The sequence below is a fragment of the Ammodytes marinus genome (genome assembly GCF_949987685.1).
Source record: "Ammodytes marinus genome assembly, chromosome: 4".
NCBI classification, from domain to species: domain Eukaryota; kingdom Metazoa; phylum Chordata; class Actinopteri; order Uranoscopiformes; family Ammodytidae; genus Ammodytes; species Ammodytes marinus.
Genome location: NC_137233.1, coordinates 10,898,757 through 10,921,401, shown reverse-complemented (window position 1 = coordinate 10,921,401; position 22,645 = coordinate 10,898,757). Strand labels below are relative to the sequence as shown.

The 22,645-nt window shown below is 38.0% G+C and overlaps 1 protein-coding gene across 1 annotated transcript; it reads right to left on the bottom strand.

The window, feature by feature from the left end:
* Positions 1-608: 608 nt before the first annotated feature.
* LOC307248829 (uncharacterized protein) lies at positions 609-22,453 on the bottom strand. The gene is made up of 15 exons (XM_080025344.1): positions 22,390-22,453; positions 9,210-9,269; positions 8,404-8,452; positions 5,350-5,485; positions 5,105-5,221; positions 4,881-5,003; positions 4,085-4,216; positions 3,694-3,858; positions 3,552-3,634; positions 3,271-3,435; positions 2,871-2,983; positions 2,650-2,758; positions 2,468-2,566; positions 1,389-1,560; positions 609-901 (listed from the first exon to the last, which is right to left on the bottom strand). Exons 2-15 carry the CDS (start codon positions 9,254-9,256, stop codon positions 768-770), a joined length of 1,644 nt encoding a protein of 547 aa, XP_079881470.1. The 5' UTR covers positions 9,257-9,269; positions 22,390-22,453; the 3' UTR covers positions 609-767.
* Between the last annotated feature and the right edge of the window lie 192 nt (positions 22,454-22,645).

The window sequence follows — 22,645 nt, the reverse complement described above, 5'->3', positions numbered from 1 at the left end:
ACCTACAGGAGCTCAAATCAGATCCACTTATCTGAGATGGGCAGATAAATCTTCGGAGAAATTCAACTAAATCTAAGTGAATATGTTGTCAAAAGATCACATTACGATCAAATACCAAGAACTAAAGAAATCTCTATTCCAAAATGTTTTACTTTGAAAAATGCCAGATATGTGAAATGTATGTTTCAAAGTCACGATGGTCTGTAATGTAAGACGGCTGTCACAAGACTTAATACCAATACCTGTTGTCCTTCAAATAAAGTTATTTCCCTATTCTTTTAACTAGCAACATTGTGTAGTTTAGCTTGTCGATCACTTAACTCTTTAAATTAAAACTAGATTTTTGTATGCATCGCATCTGACACAACATATTAGGAGTATTCTAAATATATCCCAATACCCAGCAGTACAATACAGCACAACAACACCAAAAAAAAAAACACAGTCCAACATCTTTAAATGATGTTAATAATCTTCACCTTCATCGTCAATGTAAACCATTGAGCCTTCAAAAGACTAAAAAAATAAATAATAATAATCCAAAAATGTCCAGTCTATGGAGAGCCATAAAGTCAAAAAATGTCAGACGTTTCCACTCAATGGGGAATTACAGCAGCGGGTATTGTCACATTCGAGAAACCATAATTTTGTTATCGGCGCCTATCAGAGGAAGTGGTGAAGGTGGAGTCCAAACACACAGTTGTTCAAACGTAGGTGTGTAGTTGTGGGCTGGTTACATACTGAGTAGACAACTGCAGATCATTCCTTTATTCACAGGCGAGTTTGCCATCAAAGCTGGAGAGCGCAATGGCAAAGGCCTGCACGGCACACATCGGGTACTTGTAGTCCAGCGTGAAAATGTCGTCTGCTATTCGTCCAAACTGCATCACAATGTAGTCCACTGCAAAAGGCAAGGAGTTGTTTAAATACATACATTAGTTAGGTATCAAGGTAACTCTTTAAAGAATTTAACGACAACCAGTTCAATTAGTCAGAAAAAGTTCACTAGAAGCCAAAAATGTCAACCTCATTTGGGCGCTAGAGGAGTTTGGTGATCATTTATAAAAGCCAGGTGAGCACTTAAAAGCCCAGTTCTTTTTACAAAGATGAAATATTTTCCTGGCACCTCATTTGGTGAAAGTTTCTTCAGAATTGACCAAAGCAGTTATTTTTTGAGTTAGTACTGTATCTTTATCATTAGCATGTTATTTCTTATTACAACCTATAGTATGATTGAACTGATTGAAATCTGTTTAGTTCTGCCGTTAGAAACAGTTTTTAAATATTTGACCCATGCGTGTCTTTATGACGTGTCTGTCTAAACTATCTAGTTGAATGATTGTCTTCATATAGATAGATGGATAGAAACGGTAGATGACAGTACTCACAGTCTTTGCTATGGACTATCTGGAAGTTTTTGATGGAGGCCTGCGTGACCCTGCCATTGAAGTTGAGCACATGAGACGCACTTTCGTCGTTCCACACCGGCGTCTTGTTGTGAAGCTCAATCAGATTTTCCGTCCTTCTATTCTGGTGCCTTATCAACAAGCCGTCACAGTCCTGAGAAGAATTTGAAAATCATAAGTCTGGAAAACACTGGCAAAGAGTAATATGCTTTCACAGGATGGCCTTGTGTTGCCTTCACAATAAACAACCAACAAGAATCAAGCTCTCAGCTGTATGGATATGATTTGTTGACATTGTGCATAGCAGAGAATCCGGGGATGCCCGATTTACCTAATGAGTCATCCAATGGTTTCACACACATGAATCAACTAGTCAAGATATCCGTGGTTGGAGATGCTTACTCCATTTAAATTGCCACTTTCTTAGCTAAAGATAGTTTGCTCAAAACCCTTTAGCACTACGGCTGAGTGCCTGCATGATTAGAGTGTTCTTTGCACACAGGACATACTAAGAATAGTTTTCTAAATGGTCATCAATTTTCTTACTAAATACAGGAATTATACGGATAATGGACAGGTTAAGATTGGATTACTACGAGGACATTTGACTTTTTTTATATACATGTTTTCCCTGTATACCCTAATTATGTACAGTCTGACCACCATGTTTACAATCATAAAGTTTAAGGATTAAGAAAAATCCTCAAACATGAAATGTAAAAGGAATAAATGTTAAAGATTCAGTCCTGGTACATCGGGTTTTCCAAAAACTTGCAGTCCATGCCAGCTGAATTGCATGCTCTCATTTAAGAAAAACGGGGACATACATTATGCTAACATATTCTTAAATTCATGTCCAGTTTTCAAACTTTCAACCTTTCATTCAAATACTAAGTTGATATTAAACATTTAAATGAATATATAATATAGTAAGACATTTAAAGTGAATGAAAATCAGAAATATCTTGACCTCTAGTGTCAGACCCTACTATTGTATAGTCCCTGGTGACCTGGTCTGCAGTATTTAAAACAACAGAAATAAAGTTAAAAAAAAATCTTACATTTCTAGGCCGGAGAGGTACTCGCTCGTTGTCCTTACTCATTCCTGGGATGACCACTGTCATCCTTCTGGGTCCTTTTATCCCCAAGACATTCGTTTCCTAATGCCAACAATAAGGATTATAATATATAAAGGAACTCTTAAACAGTGTTTTCTTTCATGATAGGCTGTCTTATGACTTACATAGACAATTCCTGCTAACTCCTGCCGTGCATTAGACATGTCTGGAAGAGCTCTTTCTGGATTCAGAGCATTGTCAAATACAGTGAACTTAGTCCCCATTAAATTTGACCTAGATAATATATTCAAGGACAGAAAAATCACAGTAAACAATTTAAACATGTTGCATGCTGCTTTTGAATATTTCAAATGTATCTATAAATGATTTTCAAAGTGCAATGTACCTCAGTTTTCCAACAAAATTTTCTCCACCTCTTGATAAATCAGTGGAATCGATGGAGATGAGGTAATTCGAAGTAGCGGATTTCTTTCGTTTCCTCCCAGCCAACAAGAACGTCTTCAAAGAAAAGAAGACAAGCATTCATGTTAGATTCAAAAGAGAGAGAGAGAGAGATCTGATGAACCAAATTAACAAACAAAAAACAATTTTAGGACAAAATGAACTAATTAAATGAATGGAGCTACTGAAAGGAGTTTTGTTTCTACTCAAGCTTTAGTTTCTTTAAGTCTTAATCTGACTGCGTTGATAAATGAGGACTGCTTATTTTACACTGATGTAGCTCTGATTGCATAACATATCTGCTGAATCTATAGCTACCAAGCTGCAATACAGATAGTTGCAACCTTCTCCTCGTTGTCCAGGTGAAGGTAATAAAGAGGGTACATGCTCTTATCCATCCCTCTCTGGTCCCGAGTCACTCTGCATTTGACAGTCACGCTCTGTGGAGCCGGATCCATCACAAACGTCTCCAAGTCATCAAACTCAATCACAGGTGATGGCGCTCTCTCCTGATCAAGAAGCAGAAGAAAAAAAAAGTATAATGTTGGATTTCCAGCGGGCCATGGAATTAAAGAACTAATATATAATTTTCATGTATTGGTGAATTATGTGGTTTTAAAAATACCTTTTTCTTTTTCCCTTTGCCCTTTTTCTTCTTAGATTTTTCATCTTTTTCTGAGTCAGAATCATCGCTGTCTTCTGCCTTTCCTGAAATAAACAACGATTGTTAGATGCTCGTCACTGACTCAAAAGGAAGATAACGTTACGGGTGAACCTGCCTTTCTTCTTCGTCTTTTTGTCTTTGTCTTTGTCTTTGTCTTTGTCCTTGTCTCCTGATGTTACGAACATGGATGCCGGGCTGGCAGTGGATTTCTTCTTTGATTTTGTCGGCTTTGCCTCCTCTTCACTGTCATCGCTGTCTGATTTGGCAGCTGCTCAGAGAACAGGTGTTAAGAGATTTTCAAATTAATTTCAAATATTTTAAGAAACTCTCATTAAGCAAAAACGACACAGTTTATTTTCTAAAATAAAGTCGAAGTCGACATGAGCATCAAGATGTAAGCCATACAGTAAGGTCAGCTGTGAGGTCTCATTTGCAATAAAGAAGGTTTAACTGCTCAGGACAGAGCAAGTTTTAGTTTTTCAAACTGTAATCACCTTTCTTCTTGCTTTTAGATTCTTTTTCTCCATTTATCTGGAACATTGAGGCTGGTTCTTTCTTCTTGTCTTTCTCTTTCTCTTTCTCCTTTGACTTGGACTTTTTTTCTTTTCCTTCAGAGTCTTTGTCTTCTGAGAAACAAATGGAAAGTAACATTTAAAAAACTGTTATCTGAAACAGGGGAATCGTGCATTTAAAAAATTGGACTTAGCTTGAAGTATGGAGTGTGTGCAAAAAAAACAAAACAAATCTGTAATCAATCACTTATCAGGGATTTGAGACAGATTAGTAAGAGCAGAAGGTAGGAAGATATAAAGATGAAGGATGCCAAATTCTCAAATCCATTCACACAAGTTTATGTGTGTGTTGGCTATTTTATGTATTGTATGTCGACCTTGAGTCTAATAATAAAAGTTGATGATGACGATGAAGTCTTTTGTCAACACCTTGATAACACTCACGATACTGTCTCACTCTTGGCTGATCAGTATTTTATCAGTAAGGTTAAACTCTAGGTGTTTTACAGTTTAGAAAAACAACGTTACGTGTCTAACACCCTTTTCTCCAGTTCGCCTGCATAGTAAAAGAACTGCAAAAGGCTACACTTTCCACAGTTGATTACTTAAGGGCAAGCTACTCACTTAATTGTTGTACTTAGTTGCCTCTTCTAAAAGTCAGTGTTTCCACTCACTCACCATCAAATCATCTAATCCTCTTAGCAACATACGCCTGGTCTGGTGTTTGGCTAACACTGTTAATGTCTTTGGAAAACTGTTTTCCTGCTCCTTGCCTTACCTTTAGATTTAGATTTTTTTTCTTTGCCAGATGGAGAGCTGGTCTTTGTTGTCTTTTTCTTAGTCTTCTTTTTGAGGGCGTCCTCATCATCGCCATCATCATCGTCGCCATCTGAGCCTGAATCTGCAGAGATGGAAAAGATTCCCATCATTTGTTGAGAGTGTAGTTGTACTGAATTAACTTTTAAAAAAACGTAAAGATTATACAGGTCAAAAATAACGTACCTTTCTTCTTTTTGGGAGCACTTTTGGCTTTCTTTTTTGGCTCTTTCTCTTTCTCTTTTTCCTTTTCTGGTTCTTCTTTCTCCTTTTCCAGTTTCTTTTTCTTCACCTTCTTCCCATCTATAATGTTGATAAGGAAACAGCGTTGTTACCAATATGGTTAAAAACATGTAAACATCACAACATAGTAAGCTGCTTTCTTCACAGGAAATGCTTAAACTATCACAGACTTTTTTAAAGTTCCTCACTTTGGTTGGCAGAAATGTCTTCTTCCGATGCGTCTTCATTTTTCTTGGCCTTTGGTTTTTTGGGCTTGGCCTCTTTTCCATTTGGCTTGGCTTCTGTCGTGCCATTTGTCTCATCTTTCTTCTTCTTTGGTTTTGGCTATGGATTTTCTTTAAAAGATAAAAAAAAATTATCAGACAATTCCCTGGACAAAATAAAAAATGGGATAAACATTAATAGCAGCATTGAAAGTTCTTATCAATAATAATAACTCACCATTACAGAATCAGATGCGAATGGAAGTGAGTGGTAAAAAGAGAAAAAAATAAGATTTAGAACAATGGTATTGTTATTATACTTCTACAGTTATTAATATTGTTGTTCTAGAATAACAAATATATTTTATAGTCAATGGTTCACATTAAATCTTATAAGGAATATGCTCACATCAGTGCATTAAGACAGAAATACTGTTATAGCAAATGTAATATGTTAAGCTTCTAGTAAAGGTGTGTGTTAAGTTGTTAATATCAGCTGTGTTCTTGATTGCTTAGATGTTAAGGTGGTAGGATGGCCTAGAGAGGAAAGAGGGGCTGACCAGTAACCATGAGGTCGCTGCAACGACCTCCGCCAGGGTGGACTCCAGTTGTAAACTAACATCAACATTACAGTATATCTACGGTGACCACTATCTCTTGCACTGTGGCTATAACTCTCTACTGGGAGGGATATGAGGAAAGACACATTTCAATTGCCTTGTGTTAATTGACAATAAAGTAAATAATACAAATAAAAATTAAGCAACAGGGCACAAGGTAATAACTATCAATAATATTTATTCACTATAATTCAATTATCCATTACTAATCTGGATTATACAGTTTGTAAAACCCACAAAAACAAGTTTTTGTAACTACTTTATGTAATTTGCTCGTCCTGAGACATCCTGAGACATAAAATAATTAAATCAAAATATGAGTTAATCAGAAACCCATAGTAGAGGACACAACAGAGCAAGTCAATTATTTATGATAGAAATATATGATTTAAAGACTGAGGATGAATGAAAAGAGCAAGTAAAAAATGTAAAGAAAAGGAAAGTACTTGTCAGTGTATTGACTCTCTCTTAACTGTTTTCCCTGTTTTTAAAATGAACTATTTGCCATGCATATTCTGTCTAAATGTAAATATGTATTAATCTTTCCAATTTTTTTGTTTTTCTTCATCAACTGAGCTACAAATTATTGTCTGGGACGTGTGGACACAAGCTTATAGTAAAGTCCGTTGGGGGCTCAAACCCATTACCCCTAGTCTTCCCACACAATATCCATTTATATGTTCTTACATGCATTTGTGGAAATATTTTTATAAACCAGAGGTTTCACATAAAACATATACATGTTATAATTAATCAAAAGGAAACCAGATCAAGTTTTTAGGTGGGCAAAATGCAAAGTGACGAAAAAATTGCGTCATTGTCCCAAGTCACGGAGAAAAAGGTCAGTGTGGCCAGCGGAAACAGTAAAGTTAATCCTATTACTTGTAGATCCTGCATCGATGAGGGCCTATTTGTGTCCACAATTCAGAGGAATGGCAGTAGATTTATCTTATTGTAATAAAGTGTTGTTTTAAAATCGTAATTTTACCCAAATGAGCATATTTGTCTTATACATTTTTCTATTGACAAAGGCTTATTTAGTTTTTATTTATTTTTTGAATTACAGTTCTTCACAAACAACTTTGGTAAAAAAAATTCCCACTTCGAAACCTTAGAAAAATCTTAAGAAAAGTAGTGTGTCCTTGCTCTAGCTATTAAAACATTTCAAATACTTGGTTATTACTCAGGTAAAGCATTCATGTTTCATTGCTCTGTAATAACACATACAATATGTTGTCTAACTATTGCAATTCACTGAGAATATTTAAATTTAAGGATCAGATTTATGAAATCATGATCCAATCATCTACATAATTATGTTAAATATGTGTTAGACAATTACCTAAATAATTGCATTGTTGATATGGTATGTATGTATCTATCTATCATAATGCTGTGCCAAACATTCAAACCTTTGACCCTTTCAAAGCAAATAGAGTTGGCATTGGAAATGGTGTTGCAGTTTAATTTTGTTTGTCACCATTGCGGTGCTATAAATGGTTTGGGTGACTGGATTACTAACTGGCTTCAATCCCTCATGCGTTCTTTCGCACATGCATTGCTCAGCAGATGAGCTCCATAAACCCGGACATCCACAATCGAGATGCAACTTAAAGGCCAATACAAAGGTGGCCCATGTTGCGGCTGCCTAGAGACAATTTCCAGAGTTGAACTCATGAATGAATATGGTTGAATAACCTTTCTTACTATTACTTCGCAGGCTGGTTTGTTTGTACACAGTGCAGTTACCTCACATGTGGGTCAGGGATTATTACCACATAATCATTCTTCAAAATGTAATTAATTAAGATTTAATTTACCAAAGTATTCTACATCACAAACTAAACAAAAATGAAAAGTGAACACATTGTAGCTCTAAACTCAAAAATCATTACAGGTCCACACTATGCAGCTGAATGAACACTAAGTAGTATACGTCTTTGAAAGTCAATAAAAAAAAACATGGTCAAAACCTCAACCCCACCCTTTTACCTTCTCTGCAGACATGATGTGGCCTCTGACTTCGGCTCTAACACCGCTTCTTTTAAGAGGTTAGAAAATAAAAAAGCAGGCTGCTCAGTGGAGATAATGAAAGAGTGAGAAGGCCCTGTACTCACTGAGTCTCCATCAGCAGAAAGTTGTTAATAGGATTTATGTGTAAAGCCATCTGCTCTGTAGAAACACGTCAACGGGAGAAACCAACAAAGGCTTGAGAGGAGGGAGAAGACTTTCAGCACAACACCTTCAGCGTAACTGCAACATTATGTTGATCCGTTTAGCTTTCCTTCACACCGATTGTACTGTAGATCAAACTGCAGGAGTATCTGTAGCTGAAGTCTAACATCTTTGTCCACTGTTTCCAGTTGCAATAGATGGAATGGGATTTTAAATTGTTCATGAATCTTCAATAAATATTTACCTGAACCAGTGGCTGCAGGGCTGAAGCAGAATCCTTATCCCCTTGAATACTGGGCCAAAAACAATGATAAATTAATCAGTGACAAAATGTTAATGACATAATTAACTGAACTGTTTTGATAGAAATACTGTATTTTATTATTATTATTATTATTATTATTATTTATTTATTTATTTATTTATTTATTATTTATTATTTCATTTTGGTGAATTCCTTAATGTACCAGAATAAAAAAGGCTGCATATAATCTGAAGTACGTGCTTTTCCATTTGTGATCTGGAATAGCTGCCGGGCTGATTATTTTCATTACTGAATTGGCTGTCAATTATTTTGTGATTCATCATTGTAAGGTTTTGATTCCTCTGTTCATTCAATAATGTTATTATCCACTTGCGATTTTTTGTATTTTTTGTATTAGATATTGAAACACATTCCCAGATAATACATACTTTTATTTACTGCACATGTTATTTTTAATGTGTACAGCGAATACATGACACTATGGACAGTATATATCTGGCTTTCACTCGTTATTCATAGCATTTTATCATTATGGTCTCATCCACCCATATGCTGCATAAGGGATAGGAATTGGGCCATTGGGGAAATCTGGGAATTAAGTTGGTTTGCCTTCCATACTAATTGGTTAAGCATTGGTTGGTCAGTACCAGTGGAAGTGACTGGTAGGACTAAGGGAAGGCACGATGATGTATCTCTACACTAAAATTGCCTCCCCCCAAAAAAAGATGCACCGGATTACACAAATATGCAAAGTTCTGTATTGCTGTGTGATGATGCTGACATACCTGTTCTGTGTCCAGGCTTCTCTCACGATGTGATTGTGAAGTGGCATGGCTGGTGCTAACCTAAAGAGGTTACATATTACATATTTTAGTCATGAGCCAACATGATAACGAGATTATAGTGAGATAGGATATCCACTGAAATTACTGCATTAAAAGATGCATATGAATATACAAATGGATTCACAGTCTCTCACCATGTGTGTAGTTTATTTTTCTAGGCAGCAGTGTGACTGTCTCCATCCAGTTTGTGAATGTCAACAAGGCTCTACCCATATCCTGAATCCCACAAAGGGGTCACATGACCTGACTTCTAAGAGGATTTTTAACAAAGCAACAGGTCCCCCACTCGACAACCAAGAAACCAAGATGCCCGACCCTTCAAGTGGGATTACACTAATCAGCTACACACCATCTGTGAGCATTTCTAAGATTCTCATAGAAAAGCTGTTGTGGTTTCCCAAGAAAAATAAGGATGGCTTGTGTGTGAATTCACTTTACTGGGGGAAAGTAAAACAAATTCAGGGGAAATAACATGGTTTTGTTGCAGGTGTGTGTAAATAAACCAGGAGAAAATAGCAAAATCATCACAATCCTCAACCTAAAAGAGGACGTGCTTTACGACCAGTAAGTCCTAGGGACCTAGGGAAATCCAGGTATAAACTTTAAAGGCATAACTGAAAATGTTCACTCTGATTAGACTGGTTAGAGGTCTTAAATAATATAATTTCCATTTCCTCCAGTAGAACAGCTTTTTGGCCTGTATTTGACCAAGTCTGCAACAGTTTGTATGTGTGTGTGTGTGTGTGTGTGTGTGTGTGTGTGTGTGTGTGTGTGTGTGTGTGTGTGTGTGCGTGCGTGCGTGCGTGCGTGCGTGCGTGTGTGTGTGTGTGCGTGCGTGCGTGCGTGCGTGTGTGTGTGTGTGTGTGTGTGTGTGAAGCAGCATGATGCAAAACAATATGGAAACGTAATAATTTAAAACAAACAGTATTACAAACAAAGTGTGATTTCCTCAGTCAACCACCAGATGCTGCTGCTGCCCCCAAAGAGATGCAGACATGCAGGAAGCAGCTGTGAGGCTCCAGGGGGCACATGGAGGAACAGTAAGTGTGAATTCACACATACATTTTCTTTCTTTTTTTAATGACTAAACCTCAAGGGTAATCAAGGAGGAAAAGTAATGTGTTTTGAAGTTTCATAAGGCCATACCCTTTGTCTCTCTGCATCGCCATTCAGCTCATGCTGTCCAGTCTGCTGACTATTGAAAACAGTCTAGACTAATGGCTTTGCTGGCATTTCTGCAAACACTTGACAGTAACATGGCAGTTGGCAAGCGGCCTAAGGAAGGCCAGCGGTCTCAAGGGAGCAGCAGGGAAGCCATCCCCATCTTAAAGAGACAGGAACTTCAGTGTGTTTCTCACTATACACTTAGTTTCCACCCCCGCTTTTGTCTTTTAAAGGTGGATTAATGAGAATGCTTGTTTTTTCAAAATCTTTTTTTGTCAAAATCATTGAATATCCTCAATATCCTCTACCTTTCCGTACAGTTTTTCAGCTGAAAATAAATGCAGTGTTAATACACAGCCTGCTCTGTAAATGTTGCTAAGCGGGGTGTCCCCTTTATTTATCTTTGTTTACAGTTTACAGAACATATATAGGCAATGGCATAGTGTATTACCTAATTTATTTTCAGCACACACATAGACAGGTAGTGGAACGTGAGGAGATATTCATTGATTTTGACAAAAAGTCATTTTGTAAACAAGAGTTCTCCAGAATCGATGACTACCCTTATTTATTAAGTGAGCAAGATAGCAAACAACGAGAAGCCGCAGAGAGGCTGTAAAACCAGCTCTTACTATTACTAACAACTGTTACAACAAGGCTGAATGAAATGAAAACACATGAATCTAACTTATGGTGAAACAAGGGCCATTTGAAACAGTTGTGCAAACATTAAGCCAGGAAGAATTATGTTAAATACATAAAGATATAGCTTTCAGTGGCAGTGACCTGTGTTTGAGGAGGGGCTACAATGATGATATTTTAGTTCACCCATGGGCTCAGTGCTGAAACAGCACGTTGTTGAGGACGTGAACCCAGTGGCACTGTAAAGCCGGGTGAATCATCAACTCAGAGAGGGCCCGTATCTCAGGAAGAACAAACAATGCAGACGAAACAGGAAAATATGGGATAAATTAATCTATCCCCAACGCAGGGATTGTTCAAGGAAGTTGGAAGGATAGAAAATAAGACAATGGCAGGAGGTCATGTCCACTCATTATGAATGGAAAGATGCCATTGAGGAAACATTCTCTTGGGTTGGAGATAAAATGACGCTCGCAATCTCCCAGTGTTGATTCAACAAGGTCACATCCTGAAAAATGGAAAGACAAGTTTTCTATTCTTAGTTTCTTATCACTGGTGTGAAAAAGGACATATTGGCCGGACTGAGGGTGGTGCCAGAGGAAAGTGCGTGTATCGGAAAAGGGTTATTCTCAGACTTATTAGCCTATGTTGTTAGACAAAGCTAAGTTTTCATTAGATGAAATGTGTCCATGTCTGCTAAGATAGTGGTAATAATGTTATAATGTAACAATTCTTAATCATTTTCACATGCTTATTGTAGGCTCGCTAACCTTATCAAGTTTGATTCAAATACCAATGTTAGCACGTTTAGCACTACAAAGTTAAAGTATATCTATAATATAAAAATGAGGCAGTTATGCCATTTAAAGTTTTACTATGAAAAAATCAAACAACTTTCTGATTCAAAAAGTTACAGACCTCAGAATTTCATTTGAATAATTTTTATTTTTGGTAAGGATATGACTTTGTAAAATTTTGCAATTAAAATATGCTTAAACTATTCCACATTTATTTGTGATAATGTGTAATCCCTCTGCAGTCCCCCCAGGTTTAAACCTTGTAAAACTGTAGGAATTTCATGCTGCAATCAGATCAATGATCAAGTATCCATCAACACATAATTATCTCTGTATTTTTACACACAAGTCTTCACTGGACCAAAACAGTACGATTGACAAGAAGGTAAAAGGCAATGCTGAAACAAAAGTTTCCTATGAAAGCTCAAGCAGCAGTGTGCCAAATCCAAGTAAGAAAATCTTCCCAACAATGATACTAGGGGACACTTTTATGGCTATACAACACATTGTGCATTACTTGCCCTCATTGACCCATAAGAGAGTAAACTGAGGGAGGGGCTATTTAAATACACAATGATGCTGTCTCTCGACTGGATTTTCCCAGTGGAGAGACAGAATCCTCAGACACTGGCGCCATGAAGACTATTAAGGCCATCCCCAATCCTCAAAAGTACACCAACACAGATGCATACAGATGTGTTAGTGAATGCCCTGCACAAACGCATACACTGCAACGCACATGATCACATGATTTTAGTATATAAAAAAAAAGTATAAAAAGTTATAAAACTTTGAACATTTTGCACTTTCTATGATTGAATGCATTATTCTTTAAAATGACGGCAATGAAAAATAGGGACTGGGAGCAGATATGAAGGCAAAGCAGCCAGAACCTTGTGTGAACTTTAACACTAGCAGTGCTGAGCTGAGCCTTGAGAGAGCTTGACACATATCTGAAAGGGAGGACAAAGTATCCTAGAAATAGTGCTGTAGCTTGCATTTCCTATTCTGTGGGACTGTGATACAGACCAGCCGTGGATCTCTACAGATGAACAGATGCCTTAGCGACTGAGCTGGCACGAGCTGGCATTACCCTGAGAGAAAAGATTCAAAGTCCTGAGAGCGGTCACTGCCCCAAGTCACAGAGAAAAGGAGAGAGAGAGAGAGAGAGAGAGAGAGAGAGAGGGGGCTCCTCTCGCTGACTTGTCCCCTCTGTTTTTCTGAAACAGGCAGTGCTCTTTTGAAACGGTGCCAATAGAGGCTGGTCCAAACCCTTGCAGCTGAAACTTTTACAAGCTCACTGTTCGCGAGCAGGAAGAGAAAGACATCGAGTTAAGATTTTGTAAAGGGAGTTTGCAGCTCCTCTCGTCGTCTCGAACTTGCCTGATATGTCAGGACAAAGATTCGAGTTCACTTTTTGTGGTTCATTTACTACAAATTCCTCAAAGATTATCTATTGAAATGTTCTGGAAAGAAGACTGCATGAGGAGAGAACAAATTTTAGGTGTGCAGTATGGGAATAATTGCTTAAAAAAAGGAAGAGTCTGTGATGTCACACAGGAAGCTGTCTTGGATAATGCCTGAGAAAAGATACTGATGTGTGTGGCACTTTGTGGACACATTTGAAAATGAACGCATTGTTCCTTATTGAGGAATCTCACATTGGATTATTTTAGATATTTTAATTTATTGGGAATTAGAACCGGAAATGTTATCTTTGGATTTGCCTGTTACCTGAAATTTTGTTTCAGAGATCCATGATACCGTTTGAGAATACATTGTGGTAAACATGCCAGACCACTCGTTTGGTAAGATATGTTAACAGTTAACTGGTCTGGTTTCCTTTCACAAGTAAAATCAAATTAAATCTAACTGTTATTTTCGGAGCAACAATTCTGAATAAAAACACAGGCAGGTGCAGAACAACTAAAGATTTCCGGCGTGACCACCGAAAATGGGAACTGTGAGGCATGTACTACCTGGGAATGAAGCCAACTGCTGACAAAAGGCTTTACTGCACCGCTCTGCGAGAAGCCTTTAACTCACTTTGCTCTGAAATTCTTCAGGAATATCTGGCAGTGACCTGTTTGGCCAACTGCAGATAAATCTGTCAAATCTTTTTGGCTGTGGTCGTGACAGCATGTAAGTACTCACTTCTGATTGCTTTGCCCAAGCTTTTCTCTCTGTCTCTCTCCCTTTCTTTGCTTCTTTCCCCCCTCTAAACTGCTAATACTACAGTAAAGTGAGATGTCTATTTGATGACCCATAATCGTGTGACTGTTTCCGATTGTGTGGCGAGTTGTCTGAGTCAACTCTGTGACTTCATCTTCACCTCATAGCAAAATTCTACTTTAATGGGTATTCAAGATGGATTTCTTTACTCGGAATATAAAGTACAATTTTGTGACTCCATGATTTTTTTTTCTTGCCTCCTTTTCGCCTTGCTGTCTCTCCCTCTTGGCAGCGGGGCAAAAGTGGGCAGGGAGAGAAGAGGGCATGGCCCAGAAACACTTTCAAGCCCCAGCCCTTGTTGAAGTGGGGTTGCTCGCTGGTACACTACTCAGCCTTTCCCTCGTCTTGCAGGCAAAAGCAAGGGATGTGGAAGTGCATTCTTGTCTCACTTCTAACCCACTTTTTTTCTACGCCGCCACCATGCCGGCCTAATTTTCTGCGGTCGTATAGTAGCCTGATCTGTACAAAAAAACTCCAGGTATTTCAGATTTTTTCGATTTTGCTTCTATTTGGCCCTTGATATTCTTCTTTGTATTGAAGTCTCCCTTCATTTGTTTCTGTTGCACTTCTACACTTTTTTTACTGTCGTCTTGCAAACTGTACACGTGTCTGCTTTGCTTGCACCGAACACAATGCCATAATCTCCAACGTTACTGTTTGATCGAGACACAGCAGGATTTTATTTTAGTTAATGTTGTTTCTTTGGTTTTAGGTATAGGTATTAAGGTTATAGGTATTAATTTAATGAGCAGTCTGTTTACATAGCACACTAAAGTGTCTGACCTGAGAAAAATATATTTTAGTGGTTGTGTTAATGTTAATGTTAATGTAAAAGTACAAATCCTTAGTAAAAAGCAACATTTAAGTATATTTAAAGCACGCCAGAGTCTAATGCCACACTCTCCAGGGGCTTGAACAAACTCATTTCAGTCCATCAAAAGTGTTAATGACCGATACGTTTCAAGCAGGACATTCTATTAAAGGCATCAAGCCATTTTAAATTAACATTTTAGTTTCTGGGTTGCAGGATTGCTACACAAGTGCAAGAAATCTGCACCAGAGGTAATATAAAATATTGTTTAGGGGTTACATTTCGCTTGTGCTTGTGTTTTACCACAAAATTAAAAAGTAACCCACATGGATGGAATGAGCATCGCGATAAATCTGTGATTTTATAGAGGAAATCATATCATTTTCTGAAGTGTTCTTTGCTGCCGATGCTGTTACATAGACCTGTATAAACCAGATCCCTCTGTTGCAGGCATTGTTCTATACATGAAGGGGCTTGTATTGTAAGATTACAGGGTCTTGGTTTCAGATCAAGCCCTTTTTGATTTTAATTGTTTAACCAGAACAGGCATTAAAGCAAAAAAAAACACATAAAACTATCAATCGAGTTGCATTTACAAATACAGTGGCTTTTTAACTATTTAACAGATACATTTTATATGAACCAGACTCATTGCGAACTGACTTAGTTAACATTGTGGCACATTGTGTAGTTGTGTGTGGTTTTGAGGCATACAGTCGAGTCAGCTTTTGAGTTTGTCAGAGTGTGTGATACAGGAGATTATGGCATACTGTACTGTACAGATATGGTGAAGAAAGAAAAAAAGGGGGAGGGCGCAGACAGAGAGAGAATTAACTTATTTCCTCCTCCCCCACAGTTCTCCTCAGATGAACTTGCTATGCTGCTTGATGACATGTTGTTTGGAAAGCCATATCCTCCGCTATTTGCATTTCTCTCTTCCCCATGGTAAGAGTGACTCTGTGGTTACCAGGATCAAAGTCTCTTTATACGGGGGTTGTTGCTTTTATCAGGCCATTCTGCAAACACAAATTCAGCTCTTCCTGTTTGTTAGCAAAACTGGTTCATAGGATATAAAGAGCATTTGATCTGACCCCTTTGAGTACGGACGTTTCACATAAACTACATTTAAAGCCATTATTGTTTTGAGCAAAAGCAATAAGATCTATTTTAAGAATAACATCTAGAATGCCAAGATGTTCCCACAGTGTCATAACATTCATTTTACCTTTGTGGTTAAGGAATTACATTGGCAAGTTTCCCGGTTTCAGGATATAGCCACGTATGACAATAGTTAAATTAGCACACTTTTAAACACTCTCCTGTGTTCTTCTTAACTTGCAGGCACTTATTGCACTGACATTAGGCCGCTCAATTTGACTAGGACAAACCATAAAAAAATACTTGCAAAGAGATTTTTTCACGCTGGTCTCCTAAGAATGTCATTGTGTGCATAGTAACTATCCATCCATCGTACTTCACTGCGTCTTCTTCTATCCAAAGCGACTTCCAATAAGTGCATTCAACCATGAAGGTACAAACTTGACACTGTAGAAAATGTCCACCACATTTGATGTAGGGGCATTCTATAATACATTGCCATTTATTCCACAAGCAACCAATAAAAGCCACAGCAGTATTTATCTTAAACTGACATATCTCAAGACGAAGATCAAAGTCCGTACCAAATGTACTTCATGGCTGGTGTGCCGTTTTTAAGGACTTTTCATTTTCTGTTAAAAGTGTTTTGTAAGGCCATAAAACCAAAGCCAGTCCATGTAATGGTGCACACATCAACTGTAGGAGGCCATTACCTCTCCAATAAAGTCTAGATCATAGATAGTATATAATATGAGTGTATCATCCGTGCTGACCTCAGTTATTCACACGGAATCCAATAATCCTGGTTTATGCGTGTCGCCATCTTGTGAGATTTTTACTCCGCCTCACTCCTCTTGCCGAAAAAGGGAATCGACGTCACGTCGGGGGGAGGGAGATACGCCCATCGAGCTGATACCTCCGAGGCAAAGTGAGGGACAACGTGCGGAGAGCTGTCACTCAAGAGATCGCGCCAATACATTTTAACCTCCAAAAGAATAAAAACTAGCTAGCTAGAAAAAAATTCACCCCCCTCAGTGTTGTCATGGAGATATGACCTAAACATACTAGGGGTGGGGAAAAAAATCGATTCTCTGATGCATCGCGATTCTCTCTCAAACGATTCTGAATCGATTCAGAAAAATTAATAATCTTTTTGTAAATACTAATACTTCCTGCGCCATTGCACATGCACACCACACATGTGCGAGTTGTTTCCAAAGTGGCTTCAAAAGGGCTGAGAGCAGCAAACCCATGACCTACACCGGCTTTATCTCTGTTTACGTTTTGTATGAGAGCTGAATTCCAAGCCATACTTTTTGTACAATGTGTTGAAATGACATAGAAAATAATAGATACTAGAATTTAAATTCTATAGAAACATGATTTACGAGATTAGAAATAAAATAGTTTTTACATACTTCCATACTGTGTTGAAATGCAAGCTGCATTGATTATTGCACTGTTCATAGAAAGTCATATTTGTGACAAGAAAAGCTTTTCTCTTAATACAATATTAGAGAAGGTAATTCATCTGTTGATTGTCTTTAATGATCATCACAAAAGTAGGAAGTGATTAGCAAACTCTGAGTAGCAAACTCAGATGTGCATATAAATATATTTTTGAAAATCACACATGGTATGTACATACAAAATGTTTTGCATTGAGATGCATTGAAAATCGATTTTGAATCTAATCGTTGACCTCTGAATCGGAATCGAATCGAATCGTGAGGTGCCAAGAGATTCCCACCCCTAAAACATACAGACTATAATGTTTTTTTGGACCAGGCTGTAAATAGGTTTAATAAGACTGTGAAAACGACAAGTGAGTCAGAGAAAAATAGCTCAGTCTTGGTACCACCCCCAGTGGCCACCGGAAGGGACTACAATTTGTGTCACTTCCTTATTGGATGCTGGTAAAAATCTCTGAGGTTGGGGCTTGGTCTAGAAAATTAAATAGTGTAGTCTAGTTACTCCCAGGCTAGGCCTGGACCCCAACAAATAGGGGACATATGAGCTTATCTGATCTAAATTCTGCAACACAAAATTATGTTTTTTTTTTAATTGTAATATTTAGTTATTTCCTGAATAACATAGTTCCCATAGCATAGTTTAACCTCAGGCCTGTATAACATTCAAAACCAAACAATTTCAGAATGGAAAATCACTTTTTGATTAATCTATCACACACTTGTCTAAGAATATTGCTTCTTACTATTGAGTCACAAACAAAAAATTGTTGGGCAGCCACTGTTTTAGACTAGACGACAGTTACTTACAGAAATATGACTATTTTACTGTAGTTTAGGAAAATAATATTGCTAAGAGAGAATAGAGAGTAAACAGGATACGTACAGAAGGAACTTCTGAAGAAATTACATGTGCAGTTCCCTGCAATGCCTGATATTGCAACAACAACACGAAAATGTATTTAAACATTTCAATTTAAGTCTACAAAGACTAACTGAATGGACAAGGGTCCTGGCTTTTCCCATATGGGTAACAGTGTCACAGTTAGTAAGAACAACAAAAAACTTTAGCCATCCACTATAGATTGAAGTTTCTGGGTATCAATGTCAATCAGTGCGTAGGCATACTTGATACAAAATACTCTTCTGGATTACATTTGAAAGTATGTTTTCTGAGAAAAGAACTGAGAATTATAGTTTGTTTATTTGATGCTCAATGGATAACAAATAATCTAGAAATGATGGTCTAAAATAAAGACGTCAAGAGAAGGTGTATGGCAGCCTGAGGTGGCTTGCCAGATGGACTTTAACTCCCACTGACCTGAGTTTATTAAACAGGATGCACCACAGATGATGAGATTAAACTGGAACCTATAGGCTCCAAAAAAAATGGAAAAAAAAAACTAAAAACATAAGGACTTGTCCTACATATGGGCAAAGTCTGCTTATGGAACAATGGACCTTTCTCTAGATGTGAACACCTAGCACTGACACTGCACACAGCATCTGGCAGTGAGCTATGCCCCGATGCACCTTATTGTCTGGTATCATACATGGTATAGTCTCATTGCTTGGCTGCCAATTGCTTTGCTTCCCCCCTCCTTAGTGGTGGGTTCTGCCATGCTGCATCCACGACATCGCCCCCGTTTTGTCTCATTGAGATTCAGCTTGGCATGCAGACAATGCCCATTTCTTGGCACCAAATATTGGAGAGAGCCGCATAAAAGAACCAACCTCAGTCTTTTCCCCGACAGTCGCCCCCCAGTATATTCCGCAGATCATCATGGACCAACGCCAACTTAAGATGGGTATTTCTTTGTGCCTTAGTCTACTAAATTCTCAGTTTATTCGACAACACGGCTGTGTTTAATACGTTATACATTTACCACTATAAGACGAACTGATCCAGTCATCTCTATCTAACAGCGAATAATATGTTGACTGGCATGTATATTGTTCTGAGCGAATCTTAGATAAAAGGTCATGCATTTTTTACACTACTCCTTGGTTATACCCTACAATAGAGCAACCAATTTCCTATCATCGGCAGCTTGGGGATAGACTATTAAAGTAAAATCATCACTTCTGGAAACATTGTTCGTGTGAATAACAATAAAGATTTGCCTAAATCCTTTGTTTCACCCACACACCTTCCCATAAGGACTTGTAATGGAGGTGCTAATTTGTGTTTACCGCAAGTACAGCTTTGTTAGAAACAATGGGGTTGCTTCATTTTAAGAAGAGACATGCCAGTCAAATTTTCGTACTTGCATTTTTGTGGTACTACAGTATGTGCCGAGTCTGCCGACTAGGGATTAAGATAAAAACATATTGTTAAATCATTTTCTTTAGAATTTTACCGATAAACACATTCTTTCACATAAAGATAATAAGGATAAAAAAGTAATTCTTTAGTAGTGTTGCCTCTGTCCATATAGTGATTTGAGCTGTAGGTAGTCAGTCATAGTTTTATAACTCTAGATGGACAAGTGTTAATCCTGCTAATAAATTATAACAGAAGATATCATGTTTCACCAGAGAAACCAACAGAAATTAGGCTCATTACCACAACAAAAACTTGTTTGAAAGCCTAACAATTTTTTCTTGTATAAAAAGTTATAACCACTCCTGTTTTCACTCCTTCCCCGTTACATAGGTCAGCGAATTAGAAGAGTTTTGATACCATTTACCTTCTAATTAATTCAACATCTCAATTAAGGCCTCCCACTCTCCGGTGCCCCAGTGCCTTTTCGTTCTGGCTCAATGAGCTTGCCCTGGCACCACAGCCGCACTGCCTGCCAAAACATTTCAATCACTGTCGGCATTAAATTAGGCCAAAGAGGAATTCAGAATGTTAATGAACTGCCCAGACGCTTTTCAGCAACTATGGTTCACATGCTAATTTATGCAAAACGTCCTTCTAGCCTTTGCATGGGTTGACCATCGTCGTCTACCATAACAGTGTCTGGGCTCAGTCTGCGTAGCCAAAGTATGGCACTGTCGGGCCCAGACAGCTCTGCCCAGCTTGTGTCCCAGAGTCTAGCTGGCAACGTAAACGTACTCTTTTGTCAATGGACTTTCAAGTGGCTTTCACACTGAGCAAAAACTGCAATTTTCTGAAGTCAAACCATCAGCTTCTCTATTAAAACACCTCAAGCAAAAACAACAATCACTTGTGTGATTTCTTGATGTGAATCAGCATTAATCAACTCTCTGAAATTATTTATGAATGAGTATGTCCTTAGGTCAGTCTCTCTAACTTTCCTTCAACTTCGTTATTGTGGGCAGACTAAACAGTCGATCTTATGGATAGGGAATGGAAGGAGGAGGCAGAAGTTAACAGGTTGCACCACAGATGTTGAGTACGGGTGCCAAACAACTTCATAAAATGGCCGAGGTACGGCCATTTTCCATCATTCTTCCTTTGCTTTACATTGCTATTTGGTTGTAGAGACAGAAGTGACAAAACTGGTTGAAGATGTGCTTAAACTGAGCGATTCCTTCTATGTTAGAAAGTACAGCAGGAAAGCCAAGTTCAGAGGGAACTAGCAACTAATTCTTGGCACAGCTGCTGCCCCTCATTATACGACAATTTTCCTGAAAGTAAGTGATTTTGAACCTTGCAGGGTTACGGTTTGTGGCGGCAAAAGTGTATTTTGTTCAGGGCCTTGAGAAAGTAACTTTTCACTTGCACCTTTCCATCTATTGTGCAGTTTGTTCATCATGGCATGAGCATTAATTTGAATAATGTGATGTACAGTGTATGTTTTGGATGCAGTATTCTACTTAAAATAACAATTACGATAAAATTCCTAAATGGATTTACAGTCTCATTCAATTATTTGAGAATTAGAATTTCTGAAATAACTATATGTGGTAAATGTATTCAAAAATGTTGGCTTCTTCACAGAGAAGAACATTTTATTCAAATACTGTTTGCCTCAAGTGGATCTAAAATCTCTCCTTATTTTTTGTTTTACAGTTCGACTGACAAGTTTTTACTGCTACCTGCAAAGTATCTGTCCTTAAGGCTGAGGTAGTAGATTGAATAGTTGTGGGGTTTGGGTCCTCCCTTTGAGATAACTATACAATCTACTGTCTTTCCTAAGGAGACAGGGTGATCTGCTGTGATATTGCATGCAAGTGGGAAGCTCCATGGATAAAGAAACTCACAAATTGAAGAGATAATCTGCCTTTAACATCTGATGGGGAGACTTTATTTGACCAGACACAATGGTGGAACTGGCCTGCTCTACGTCTTGATTTGAAGGATATCCATTGGTCCCTGAAGTTGAGCCTAGCAAGGTGAGGTAGTAAGTTGTATAGTTTGTGGGATGGAGTAAATCCTACTCAGGTGATAACTATACAGTCTATTACCTTTCTTGAGAGGTACAATGAGTGATAAGAATGATGCTCACTCACACTGGCTGAGTGCTGAAGGAACCACTCGGAGGCCCTCTTGTGGCCAAAGACTATCATCATAATGAAAATGATCTAAGCTTAGGGACCTGTCAGTATTTTGTGTATCTGGGGCTGCATTCATAAAACATCTTAAAAGTAGCTCACTGCTTGTGTAATTAGGATGTAATACTAAAATTAAGAGGCTTGCCAGTCCAAACTTTAGGAGTCCTAAGCTTCTGGTCTGAGAGTCATTCACACAGCATTTAATGCAAAAAGTAGGACAGTTACTATCAGTAATGAGTTACAGGTAAATATCTCATTGCAATACATTAGTGCTATGTAGTCTTGAATTACCACATAAAATGATCACAAAAAATGTAACACGCTTACTTGAAACATTTTTTCATGTATGAAATCTGACGCAGTGAACATAATATCTAAGTGTTTTCATGAAATCCATCTACCCATTCGTCAATCCAAATATAAGTGTTTAATTTGTTACTCACGCATTTCGATGGCGTCTTTTCTTTCACATTCACTTAGAAGGATCGATAACCTGTCAAACACCAATCACTGTGGACAGAGCAAAAAAGTTCATTCATAAATCATGACATCCATAGTAACAGGGTCAACTTAGCCCCTTCTCTTCACTTTGTTCCTTTAGGGTTCTCTCGGCAGCTTCAGAGGAAACTAGTTAGCGTAAGATAACAGTGAATAAGTCCCCATAGCGTTAAAACGGTCACAAAATAATTTGTAGTTGAA